The sequence below is a fragment of the Triplophysa dalaica genome, chromosome 12, assembly GCF_015846415.1.
Source record: "Triplophysa dalaica isolate WHDGS20190420 chromosome 12, ASM1584641v1, whole genome shotgun sequence".
NCBI lineage: Eukaryota > Metazoa > Chordata > Actinopteri > Cypriniformes > Nemacheilidae > Triplophysa > Triplophysa dalaica.
In genome coordinates this window covers 14,621,499-14,635,979 of record NC_079553.1, presented here as the reverse complement: position 1 = coordinate 14,635,979, position 14,481 = coordinate 14,621,499, and the positions used below count along the sequence as shown (strand labels likewise).

General features: G+C 36.8%; 1 protein-coding gene across 1 annotated transcript; it reads left to right on the top strand.

Moving 5' to 3' along the window:
* Positions 1-600: 600 nt before the first annotated feature.
* slc6a3 (solute carrier family 6 member 3) lies at positions 601-11,650 on the top strand. The gene is made up of 14 exons (XM_056762180.1): positions 601-859; positions 1,618-1,749; positions 3,595-3,808; positions 4,062-4,200; positions 4,876-5,010; positions 5,714-5,817; positions 6,072-6,196; positions 7,109-7,221; positions 7,822-7,950; positions 8,054-8,153; positions 9,554-9,654; positions 9,767-9,934; positions 10,517-10,588; positions 10,937-11,650. The coding sequence occupies exons 1-14, from the start codon at positions 601-603 to the stop codon at positions 10,958-10,960; spliced, it is 1,815 nt and encodes a 604-aa protein (XP_056618158.1). The 3' UTR covers positions 10,961-11,650.
* The last annotated feature ends 2,831 nt before the right edge of the window (positions 11,651-14,481 follow it).

The following is a 14,481-nucleotide window of genomic DNA, read 5'->3' as shown; positions in this document are numbered from 1 at the left end:
TTCATAATATTCCAATTTAGACAAAATGTTTAACAATACATTTTTTAAATGTGATATATACATTTTTGTACGGAGGGATAAACATAAATCAATTGTTGATCTAGTACCAAGGTTTTCCAAGTTCCACGAACCCCAAATGTATCTCTTATAATAACTTTTTATTTCATCACTTTCATAGACCTTTAGACCTTTTATAAATCTTAACTACAAATATACATTGAAAAAATTAATTAAATAAAAAAAAGATCTGTCCATATTTTATATTTTTAAATCCTTATATCTGCATCTGTCGACAAACCCCCTTCGGAATGTTCACAGACTGGTTGAAAATTGTATACTGTTATTGGATCAAGATATTTTTGTTAAGCATAGTGTCGACTGTCCGTTCCATGTCGATCGGGGGTTTTGTCGTTCCGTTATCAACATGGCTGAATTGCTCCTCCCTCCATCTCCCTCTTCTCTGTCCATCACACCTCTCTCATCCCCTCATCCTGTCAGAGAGGCTTTTGTAACTACACCTGGAGGTCCTCTCTCCATCCTCTACCTTCCTCCGGCCCTGGCCGGTGACCCATGCTAAAAGGCAGACTACCAGTCACACACATGTCATCAGCCATCGCCCCCGTCAAACCCTCCAGCACCACTGGTCCCAAGGAGGTGGAGCTGATCCTACTGAAGGAGCAGAATGGAGTACAGTTCACCACATCCAACCTGATCAGCCCGACGGGTCAAACCCAACCCTCGGGAGAGGAGAGGGAGACCTGGGGTAAAAAGATCGACTTCCTGCTTTCTGTGATAGGGTTCGCTGTGGATCTTGCCAACGTTTGGAGGTTTCCCTATCTGTGTTACAAAAATGGAGGAGGTGAGGGAACACATGTACTGTATGAAAACGTGTTGAACATGTTTAAATATTAGTTGATTTTCAGTTATATGCAAGTTTTTTATTGTTGGTTATTGTCTCTGAAAAAATCATTTAAAGTAAGATCGAAGATGAGATATTTTATTATTAGCTCTGTTCTGAATGGATTAAAAAAATATTAAACCCAGATATTCAAGTATTCATATTTTTCTTTGAAAGCTGCCATTAACAGTTTAATTGGAGAGCCTGGTCATGTATGTGTGTGTTAAGTCGGGAGATAAATAGTAAAGCACAATGTTAGGCAGTCCATAAAGCCATAACAAACCAATGGTTTAAAGTCTTTATACACAATTGTGTGAAATAACTGTCATTTTACTGTTTTTTACAGATTTTTTCACATGTGATGTAAAAACTGTACTAATACAGAAAAAGAATGAACAAGAAAAACGTTATTTTACAGCATTTTTACAGTATTTTTGTGGATTTTTCAAGGAAGGCTATAATCACCAAATTTTGACACATAAACATAAATGTATGTTTCTTATAATCTTCAAACCATTTAATCTTGATGTTTTCTGGTAAATCTTTTGAAGATTTTAAGTAGCTAAAACATAACATTTTCGGTCCTACATGACGTGTATTTCTTAATTCCACAAGAGCATTGAATATAGCACTACAGAATAAAAAGGTGTGTAACACCAAATATCAAATTTGACCAGTATGTTGCATTTTTTTTTTTCTGTTGTGGTTTTGTTTGTCAGGTGCCTTTCTGGTCCCATATATCTTCTTCATGGTGATAGCTGGAATGCCGCTGTTCTATATGGAGTTAGCACTGGGTCAGTATAACCGTGAAGGAGCAGCAGGAGTGTGGAAGATCTGCCCTATCTTTAAAGGTAATGAAACTATTACTTCAATAAAGTTATTTCATATATCTCGCATGTATTAGTATTCAGCATGTTTGTTACACGTTGGATGTTTGTTATGAAAAATATGTATATACACCAGCTCTTGAGGCAGAAGGTGTTTTTGTCCCCTGAAAGAGCTCATCCGGACAAACATTCAGTCAGACAATAGACAGGTATTGTTTATCTCTTGCTGAAATCATCTGCAGTCAAATGGAAGACAGTAAAATTGGCTTTTAGTATGAAATTTGTCTGGCAGAGCTCGGCTCATGGTGGCAAGCAAATTTTGCCACTTCACTGGTATCAAATCATGATGGTGGACTGATGCCAGCTTTCTGCTGTTTTTTACATAGATTTTTTCTAAGTTACATATTGGGACCACACTTTTTTGCCTGATAGTGTGTGTTTCTAAATTAACACATTGTTGATCCTGAAACAAAAATGATGTCTTACAAAACCCCAACTCAACCCTTAAAATAGGATAGAGGCTCAATAAAATTTTCAACTTAGTCATTAAACCCTAAATCATAAATGTACTCCTAATTTAACGCAAGCACTTCATTCTAAGGCCACTTGACCCAAAGCCTCACTCTAAATACACTCTTAAGTTCTGGTACACAGACAAAGCCATCATCTGTTTCCCTCCATGTGGCAAAGATGCCTGTTTTTCGTGTCTGAAATGGGCTGTCAAGCACGTCGCAGAGGAAGAGAGAAGGAGACGGACATTTTAATCACAAGCTTGGCTCTCCGTAAGCCTGGCTCTCAGCGAGAGATTACTGTAATTATCACTGATCAACATGTTTGCTTCCTCAGGATCGATGCCCTGAGAGGGGCTGGGAATCACACATGTGCTGATGATATATGATAGGAGAATCCTGCTGTTTGCTTTGAGACAAATAACTCCGTTTCAAGAACCACAGAGGTCTGCTGGCACGTGTTGCTCTTAGCAAGGGAGAAAACTTCCTTTATCATCTTGAGTTCCTGTTCAGAGACCCCGAAGCACTTCTGTTGACTTTTTAATTGTGTTCAGTGATTATAAATGTTGAACTTTCCCAATCACTTTGTTTGGCTGATGTGGTACTATAGTTGCACTGTAATTTCAGGTAAGTGAAACGGACCGACACAGTCAAAATTACACTTCCGTGTGTCTACAGTCATCTCTCGCAAACAAAAGTGGTTTTCTCAAACATGCACGCATAATTGTCCAAGATTTAATTGTGGTCTTTTTAAATTAGAATAATAATAGAAATGTCACCAGGAAGAAAAGTTTGGAAAACATATCTCTGACTCTACTATCATACAGTCTAAAAAAATAGCTGCGCTAATTTCAAGCAAGCGTTGGATCGAAAAGCCGGTAAGTTGCCAATGAAAACTTATGTTGTTGATTCAGGGTTGACCCATATCTGGGTCAAACACGAACCATGTTCTGGGTTAATTAAACTCAGCGGTTACCCCAAATTTCCTTGCAGTTCTTTTCATAAAGATCATGGTTGAGTATGTTTCACTTTTTTAAATGAGGACATTTTCCAGCTCCAAAAAAAACATTAAGTTATCTAATGCAATATGATAGGCTTGTATGAGGATCAGATAACATTTTTGGTGTGTTTTTATCTAACACTTTCCTCTGCCGCTCTGAAATGTTCTTTCCTTATTCCTATTCCCAATTTCCAGAATAGTGTGAGGTGTTTGCCTATGTGACATGATATAACAAAAGGTCCAATGGCATTTGGAGTCCATCAGACTCAAGCCTGAGTGAATTATTCCTTTAAGGAATTTTTTTACTTTATTTTCAACACTAAACTTGTTCGACTTGCTGATTTTAAACTCTTTTCTCAGGCGTGGGCTTCACCGTCATCCTGATCTCGTTGTATGTGGGATTCTACTACAATGTCATCATCGCCTGGGCTCTGTTCTACCTCTTCTCCTCTTTCTCCGGTGAACTGCCCTGGATCCACTGTAACAACACCTGGAACAGTCCCAACTGCTCGGACCTCAATGACACCCTTCTCAACGACACGCACAAGGCCACGCCAGCACTGGAGTACTTTGAGTATGTCCAAATGATCCAAAATTCAGTCATAATTTTATTTGCGCTTGTTGTTTAGACGCTGTATGATATTTTGAGAAATATCTTGGTGGTTTGTGTCCAAATAATGAAAGTTTCAACTGCGTATGTTTGGTTGGAGCCAAACTCTGCTGGAAAGTGATGCTCCAGGAACGGTGTTGAATAACCATATGATGTTGTGTATTGGGTTACATGAGTTGAATTACCATGATATAACATGCAATTCTTCCACTCTTAGGCGAGGGGTCCTGCACCTTCATGAAAGCACTGGGATAGATGACCTGGGTCGGCCCCGCTGGCAGCTCACTGCATGCCTGGCTGTGGTCATCGTGGTCCTTTACTTCAGTCTGTGGAAGGGAGTGAAGACATCAGGAAAGGTTTGACCTCTCTTAGAAATAACTCAACGTATGACGGAAGACTATTGTTAGTGATTGGTTATCAGTAGAGGATAATCACTTGAGAACGGTAAACTTCAGCATGGCCCTCCTCTCTAATTGTTTGTGCAAAAGACATACTTTCTTAATTAGCCACATAATTAAATGATGTGGCTAGTGAACAGACAAAATTTTTCATCTAGTGAATGATAAACAGGGATGTAAAAAATTCTTTACACTTGCAATCACATATACTGTAAATCTACTAAGAACAACCAACTTCGAACACCAGGATAACAGCATATCAGCAGGGGCACAAAATGCCAGCCGATGATAGTGTTTTACTAGTGATTATGTATTTTTTTTATTTAACAACATACAGTAGCATTTAAAGTAGAGATGCACCGATACTACCGATACCGATGGCCAATTATTTAGAGTGCTATCTGCCGATTCTGAAGATTAAATTAATATTTCTTAACTTTCTGTATGTATTTAATTCATATAATGACGATTTATGCCCAACATCAATCTGGTAATTTCCTATCATTTTCTATATACAGAGCCAATAGGGACCTATACCGATTATTGGCCGATATACCGAAGCATCGCTAATTTAAAGCTTCAGTCCGTTGTGTTTTGTTCATGCCTCATACATGCATGTGTGTGTGTGCGCAGGTTGTGTGGATCACAGCCACGATGCCCTATGTTGTGTTAACTGTTCTGCTCTTGCGTGGTGTGACTCTGCCTGGAGCCATCGATGGCATTAAAGCTTACCTGAGTGTGGACTTCCTCCGCCTGTATGATGCTCAGGTATACACACACATTTATCTGGTATCCCCGTACAAACTGTTACTTTAAAATTAGTTTAACACTAAGCCAAATTGTTAAAATAAAATAATTACATATTGTAGTTCTTCTTGTCACGGACATGAACGTTTTTTCAAATTCATGACATATGGAGATCATTTACCCTCAGACACATGCTACACCAAACCTTCTCATTTTCTACACCTACACGTGCACCTGTTTACATCTGTATATACAGACACCTGGATGTTTCAGTTAAGTACACGTGGAAGAAAATTCAATTCACTTTTTTGCACTGAAGAAAGGCAAACAGAAGTCTCAGCATTTGGTCATCAGATTTATTCACATGTTTCTCTGCCCTTGGAGAACCAGAGAGAAAAGCTACCGTGTGTATATTTACCCATCAATCTCTTAAATAGATTATAAGAATCGTTCATCATCACAAATACCTGGTTAAGTTACTAAGCCTTAAGTAAGTTTTTCTAGGATCTACGATCCATTCCCAGAGGGCCACTTGGCAAGGAGACCTCAAAGCAGCAATTTCAGAATTAGATTAGACACATGTGTGCAGCAGCAATTTGCAAAATTACCCTGTATTCACAAGTGTCTTTCATCTTTCTGTTGAATGAGTTTCCTGCAATTATCTCTAATGATAGCTGTTGTGCGGCCCCTTTTGTGCGGCTGGCCGGGGCTGTTTGTGTCGCAGGTCTGGATCGAGGCAGCCACACAGATCTGTTTTTCTCTGGGTGTGGGGTTTGGTGTGCTAATCGCTTTCTCCAGCTACAACAAATTCAGCAACAACTGTTATAGGTGAGCAAACCCGAACCATGAGGTTGGAGTCATATTGAAGTGATAACACAAACATACATGCCAGAATTTGGAGAGGGCGCACACACAAACATTTGGTGATACCTTGTATTGCTAAATTAAAATTCCTTTGATGCTTCACACAAAGGCTTTTTGCATTTTTATATAAACTGTCACATCAGTTCAATATCAGATATAAGTTAAGGAAATTGAGGGAGCCAATGAGAGTTCATGCTCAAATGTGTTCTTTTTTATAGAGATGCGATCATAACCAGCTCCATCAACTCTCTGACCAGCTTCTTTTCTGGATTTGTCATATTCTCCTTCTTGGGTTATATGTCACAAAAACACAATGTTGCCCTTGATAAAGTCGCCACTGATGGTGAGTGAGTGTCTCTCTTGTGTATCTGTTTCTTTGATTGCTGAATCCTATTCCAGGCTATCATCCAATATCTTATCTTGGTGGTACAAAAATGATCTTTTAATAAACTTTAAACTGAATTTTTTTGACAAACTCATATTTTAATATCAACTACGCATATTTTGTAATGCAATGTTACTTGTTATGCACAGTTGCTCTGAAAGTTACTAACAATTAAGTATAACAAATAAAGTTAAATGTTTCATCTTTGCAATTTAAATAATAATGCAAAATATGTTTCTCTTGCTTTTGATTTTGAGATTAATTATGTTCCAGAACAAACAAACCAAATTTACAACAATATCATATTGATTGAATATAAATATGGTGTTCATTGTGCAGTCATAATCACATAAACACAACTGTCTGGAGACAGAGTTATTTCTCGTCTTTCTGAGAGGTAAATCGAGATGTGTGAGTTGCAGAATGTCAATAGAACCAAAACATATCGATTTATCTGATTATCAGCAACATCCATTCTATATTTCTGTTAGATTGTTGTTTACTTTCACTGATTTAAAATATACATGTCATTTGCATAAAGAACTGGATAACATGGACTTCAATTACAAGCACTTCATCAAAAATATAAATAAATAACAATATGCTGCCTATATTATGCTGCAACAATAGCTCAGGCCAATAGCGTGAGTTAAGGACAGGATTATACATTTGGTCAACCAATTGAAGAAATCTTTAAACCTCTTTATGGAGTTGTGCATGTTTTGTTTACACTTGTGACCTTTTGTACATATTTTGCTGCTAGAATTAATTTGCGACTATTTTATTCAGCTTGTTTAGGTAAATTGTTGTATACAATATTTTGTCTTGCTATATTATAACCTAAACAAATTATGACCAACTTCTCCTCAGGTCCTGGTCTGGTGTTCATAATTTACCCAGAAGCCATTGCTACACTCCCAGGCTCCTCAGTGTGGGCTGTTATCTTTTTCATCATGTTGCTCACGTTAGGAATCGACAGTGCTGTGAGTCCCTTTGACACCCTTGATAAACCAAACCAACCAGCTAATAAAGCCTTGTAATCTATTTACATCATATATAATGGTCTGTTATCCTCAACACTGCCCAGTTTGGATGTATCACTTACAGGAGAGACATTTAAGATATTGGATTACGAGCTGATATGTTGAAATAGTTGTATTTGATTAGATAAAAGTCCAAATTGTGTACTGAAGAGGATGGTCCACTAGTGACTTGGTTTGAGAACAACTGCTTCAGAATTTATTCTCATTCACTATAAAGCTATTTTTCTAAAGCTTTCAGATGCAGTTTTGAATTGTTTTAAATCACACTTGATGAATAGATTGCTTTTGGCTGCTTTGGAAAAATATTTTCCAAAAACCTGGGCCATTTCTTGTGGTGTACAGCAGGGTTCTGTTTTAGGACCTCTACTCTTTTAATTTCATATGCTACCTACAGAATCCATGGAATTAACTTTCTATTCTGTGCATATGATACATTCCTATTTAACTTTATTTAACCATTCTTTTGCTTGTTGGTTACAAATGATTGAATTTTTCCCATATGGTAAATCCTAGTAACAAGAATGAAAAACTGTTTTTCAGATGGGAGGGATGGAATCTGTCATCACAGGACTCTTAGATGAATTCAAGTTCCTGCACAAACATCGGGAGCTCTTCACACTCTTCGTTGTTGTTTCCACATTCCTTATCTCACTCATATGTGTGACAAACGTGAGAAAATCTCTCCGTTCAGTTTACCAAATTATCTTTTCTTTTACTTCATGTTAAATTTTTTCTCTCTCTTTCGTTCGCTCTCACATCCCTCCCCCTTCAGGGTGGCATCTACGTGTTTACCTTGCTGGACCACTTTGCTGCAGGAACATCGATTCTCTTTGGAGTGTTGATTGAGGCCATTGGTATCGCCTGGTTCTATGGTGAGGGTGGTTCCTGTTCTTACATGTCCAGTGAAGCTGATGTGACATTAGAGTGGTGATGGGCTATCAGACAGAGTGCAGGCAGCTGTGCTCATGGCTGACCATCTATCATTAGAGTTCTGGTATACGGTCGAATTCTTGAGCTTGCGGATCCATATTCTGTAGAGCATTGAATAATTCACTCTTAAATTGTTGTTGCCATTTTATACAGTCTGCAGTAGTGAGCGAATAAATTCACAATTCACATCAGTGACCTAAGAAACATTTTTCTATTCAAGAATGTATTTTGTTAGAGTTAGGATAGGAAAAAAAAGTACTTAGAAAATTCACAAATCATCTTTAAGATATTTGTCTATACTATAAAATGACATAAAAATAATAATTTCCAAATGTTTCAATTAGCAAAATTGCTAATTTACACAAATTGTATAAAACTGAAAAATGTGTAACCAGGCACTACAACATGTTGAGTTCAGGACTCAAATTTGATAATAGAATTTGCGTTTCATGACATAAAAAAACGTTTGACGAACCAATTTTTTTTTAAATAATGTTTTGAACACCCTCAAGCCTATTAAACATTTCCAAATTGAGCTTGTCCTCAAAAATCTATTTCTCTGCCTTTTTCAAACCAGCCATTGGTCACAGGAATGTGAACTTTTCAAACATGCCTGAGGCAATGAACGATTCTTGAGTTCAGTTGAAGACCTGAACTTCAGAGTGACTCCATAATCTCAAGACAGTCAGAGCAACCTGCTTACTGAGAGTTCATCACTGGGAGAGCAACGATCATAGCCCTGCTTCCAAAGAGAACTGGGTCGTAGGCTTCAGGCTCTCAGCCAGGGAAAGATAGCCTAGCTTGAGGCTACAGTGGCCTTTAGGAAAGCTCTATTAACTGACAACACATGCGCCTTTGGCCCTCATCTTGTGACACAGCTCTGCTCTCTCTGTTGAGCAATCACTCTGCATTTATACAGCAACTCTTGATCGAAGCCATGCAGGCAGGTAGACTCAGAGAGCAGGATATTTTCTCTACACTGAACCCACTGATGATGTTTACTTCCAATACACTATCATCATTTAAAGGGATGTTTTTGTCATTAAAGCATGGCTGAATTTGAGGCTTGTCCTTCCTATGAACAATGTCTTATGGGCAAATCTAAGAAACAGGATTTGATGTCACAATCTAGGATTTCTGTTTGTAATAAGCAACAATCCTTTACCATCTACTTCACAAATGCAACAGCTTTGAAGTTTGTTATCTTGGGGTTAAGGCAGAGGTTAATATCCTTTATTTCATAACATTTGTGCTAAACAAGATCTACAGACAAAATGTTTTATATTGCAAAATAATAAAAAAAAATATGTGTTGAAGTTCACCATCCTGTTTGTGTGTCAAGGTGTGGATCGCTTTAGTGATGATATCGAGGAGATGATTGGACAGAGACCCGGTCTGTACTGGAGACTGTGCTGGAAGTTTGTTAGCCCTTGTTTTCTCTTGGTACAATTGCAGTTACACTTCCTCTATCACAAAAACAACGAATAACTACTTTTCCATGTATTCTTCATTGTTCTCATTAAAATGTGCTACTTGTTTCTCTTTCTTTTCTCAGTTCATGGTTGTTGTCAGTTTTGCAACTTTCAACCCTCCAAAATACGGCTCTTATTATTTTCCCACGTGGGCAAACATGATCGGCTGGTGTCTGTCCTTATCGTCCATGATCATGGTGCCTCTCTATGCCATCTACAAATTCTGCACTTTGCCTGGAAGCTGTTGTGAAGTAAGTATTCCTCAGTCATTTTCAACTTAATAAAAGACTGAACAGATGAATTACAAAGTTAATTTGTTTACAGTGATTGGGAAGAAACATTTATCACTAGATGAAATTATGATGCAGAAGTAATTTGTTTTTGTTATGTACATCCATTAATTAAACAATGCAGAATTATACTTGCATTTGCATATAATTATTTCAAAACAAAGCAGTTCTGGGTAAATGATTAAAATGTGTGAATACTGTTCAAAGGATAAGGTCACTTAGGCATTATTTGTTTATTTTTCTTTTAAATTTTACAAAAACATATAACGAATCAATATGATTGAATAATACAAATGTAAGTTTGGAAAATATGTAACTTGGGACTTAAGACAACTCAAAAAAAATCAAATATTACAATATTTTAGGCATTTTTAAAAGTAATGATATCTCAAAAAATAAATATACACCTCTAAATTAAAATCTGATTATGATCATTAAGAACATTTCAGTCAAGTGACCCTAAACTTTTGACCCAAATGTATAGTATAACATATATTAAAGTAAAGCTGTATATTATATATATATACATATATATCTTTGTAGAAAGTGGCATATGCCATAACTCCAGAGACTGAACATCACTTGGTTGAGCGTGGAGAGGTTCGGCAGTTCACGGTAAGATATTACCTCGCATAATCATTGATAGCAAAAAGCAGACAGTTGTTTCATGTGCACAGTCAGAACAGGCAGATTACATAAATTTTATGGGTGAACTTTTAATTATGCTAAACATGCCATTTAACCGCAGCGTTATCACAAATAAATGCAATTTTAGGACAGTGCGATCCTCAGATATGTTCTAGCATTACCGATTTCTCCCGATAAGGGCGGAACTTCATATGACCCTTCAGTGATATATTTGTGCAGTCTGTAAACATACTCGACATGTTTGAAATGCACCAGCATAATTCTACTACAGCATTTACTGTTACTGCAAGCAAACTGATTTCTTTCTGCTTACAGCTTCAACATTGGCTTGTGGTTTGAGCGGCCCTCTGTATTGAGACTGCAGGAGCCAAACTCGACTCCATAAGGGCGATGCGTGTCTGCGCCAAAAGAACCGTATTACTAGTTGTTTCTTTCTCGCATAATCGGATGTATGGCTGTATCGTGACTTTGTTCACAATGTGGTTCACATTTGTCGGTATCAGTTTTACTCTCAATATACGATGACTGTTATGATGGCCAATGTTGTCCGCACTGACTGTTAATTTGCTGTTAATTTAAACTTTTTCGTGATCAGAGTACAACGGAGCCTTATTAATACATGTGATTGAAGTGTCAAAACTGTACAAAGTCATTCTTTAGAAATACTTTAAAGTTTAGAAATGTGTAAAAAATAAATCTATTCTATTTGTGTCTGACAAAAGTGCAAATACTTTACAGTTGAACAGTTATAGTAGTCAAATCAGTTTTAGTTAACCATGTCATATACTGTATATCTGTCATATACAGTGTGCAAACTACAAGACTCCCGTGACTTCAGACATGTTGACATCATGTAATGAGCTTCGTTCAATTTGCCTTTGGAGCAATTGCTCAATGTTTGAAGAACAAACATTGAGACCAGTCTGTTACTTTAGTGAGGTTTTTATTTTAGCATTTAATCCATGCAATGGTTATCTTCCAAAGTACATGCTAACGGATGAGATTTCTGTCACTGAATGTTGTCACACACAACTGATTCAATGGGATTTATCAGCTTTAATTTTATGAAAGTTTATTAAGAATCTTCTTATGGTATTTTAATGGAGTCTCTGCGTTTATTGGAGTGCCTGCTGGAATTTGTCAACTGCTGAAATATGTCAATAAAAATATTAAAATTTTCTTGTTATATTTATTTATTTTAAATATTTTTATCTGTTCCTGAAAATGATGTTTGAGAAAACCTCATTCGTTTTACTAGTTTATGTTAATTTCAGCATTTATTGATACATCAGTTACAATTTTATGTTGTAACTGTTAACATAAATTAACACATCACAAACTAACATTAATAATTGTATTGACGATAACTAACATTAATGCTGATTAATCCACATACATATCATAAATCTAAAAACCTGTGTATGTTTAGTAATGTATTTAATAATGTTAACAAATACAACATTGTGGTAAAGTGTAACCATGTATAAAATAAAAAAGTGTGTTGCAAATTGGTCCAAGCAGATAAAACCAAAGATTATCGATTATATAATCGTAGCAATGAATCAATCAGGAAATAACATGACAACATTTTTAAATCAGTCAGTCACCAATATCCATCCATCCATTCTCCAAAGATGCTTGTCCTCATAGGAGGGCTAGAGCATATCCCAGAAGGGCTTGATTTTCTTGATTAAATTTTCCTATCTGTTTATAAATATAATCCGTATACAGTGTCAATTTAGTTCCTATAATAAGGATGTTGCAATAGGCCTATATTGTTTAAGATTATATTGTGTACTCAGAATAAGAGGTTGTTTTCAACCTTGATTTAACAGTGTTGAACATTATGGATAAAAAAACGGGGTCAATAGTTATCCATTTAACCAGCGGGCTACTAACAATTGCTGAACCCAACTTGTTCTGGATCCCGTTTAAAGACTAGATAATAAACAGACATATTAATTAATAAAATGAGCATTTATTACAAAGCATTCCAAGTGTTGTTTTTTTGACATTCCACAGTAAGAAAAATCATGCATGTTAATATTTCTTTGCATGTTAAAATAATCTTTTCAATTTTTTTTACAGAAACTACAGTATAAAGATCTCTTGTTATCAAGCCAGCACATTTTCTGAGACATTTTTGCAGTCAATAAACCATCAGACTGAAAGGTCAAATTATTACATAACAAATCGTCTAGCACTTAATAAAAGGTAAAACCAGAGGCCTCTGTGACCTTATAGGTAAATAATTGTTTTGGCCTTTTTCGAGATGACTAGTGTGTGTTCCTGAATCCTGCCTGTTCATTATATGCAGCAGTCTCAATCTGAGAAGCGTTTCTCGGCTGATGACGACCTGCTTCAGACAGACACCTGAGCACAGATGGAACGTCTGATTGCTTAGGAGGTGTTGAACAGGCAACACTTTGTATTAGGTAAATAAATGAGCTGATTTAGACATGAAAATGACAAACTAATGGTCATTGATTGAAGATGATCAGCAGCTGCTGACGCTAATGGAACAAATTGGCACAAATGTGACCATCTGCAGCACAAATACAATTCAAACCAGTTACATCTGATGGAGAGGGAGGGGCTGGTCATAATACTTATGTCCAATTCCTATTTTCAGTAACGAGCAATCTAACGTGTTACTTTTTCCAAACCATTAGTCAGATTAAAGTTATTTATACAAGTCACAGTGCGTTACTATTTTCTTTAGTAAAAATATATTTTTTTGCTTTCTTGCGTCTCAGGGAGTGAAGTCATGTGCGACAAGTCACGTTTTCAGCACAAGGACAATTCACGCGTTATAGCCCCCACACAGCGTCACAAACGTAAACAGCAATGGAGGGAGGAGAGAGATGCGCATTTCTAGCTGGAAATACAGTCACGAGTTTGTGTCCGCTAGATGACAATATTAAGGTTCATTGTACTCTCTGTGCTGGCGACAAAGTGCTATCTAGCTACAAAAACACTACGTCAAATTAGAAGAAACAATTGGACTCGCAGCACTGCACATTCCAACTTACAGAGCAAGTCCCGCCACGTGGTAGGAAGCAGAGAGCAGCAGGTCCCCCACCACCCAAACAACAAATGCCGGACTTTGCTGCAAAAGCAGTAAGTGGGGGGAGTTGAAGAAGTTGGTCGTGCAGTAGTGATGCATCGGTTGATTGAAAAATACAATCAGACTAATTGCGGGTGGGACGCGGATGGAAGATATCATATACAATATTAACAACATTTCTCTAAAAATACGAATGTATTTTAAATGCATTTTTCATCAGGCGCAAATTTGCTGTTATTTAAAAGAAATGGAGGATGTTTTTTAAGCACAAATGGAGGTGAAACAGATCCGAGAGAAATGTAAAAAGGGAGAATTAAAAAGAAAAAAAAGTAGAAAAGAAAAGTACCGTGTGGGAGCGTTTTAGCGAAGTGGTTAACAAGGATGAATCAAGTACTGGGCGTGTAATATGCAACGACTGTGAGAAAGCTACATCATGTGTGTGCTAAATCGAAATATTATATTTAAGTATTTATAGACGAAAGTGCTAGAAGATGTACCGAGTAATTTAAATGACATTCGGTTCCGGGTCGGGTGCGGATATCTATATCAGAGAACATTATACGTGCGGGCGGATGCTCGTTTCGTGCGTTTTACACTTGTTTTGTAAATCCATTCCATGCTGCTCTAATGCTGTGAACAACAGGTTCAATGTTCATAAAACATGTTAAAAAGAAATGAATAGTTACATTTATAAATAATGTAGATTATAAATAGTATGTTTTGCCATTATTAAAGTGTTAACAGTTAGTCAGGTCAAGAAAGTGTCTTTATATTATTAACATTTTTAAGGAAA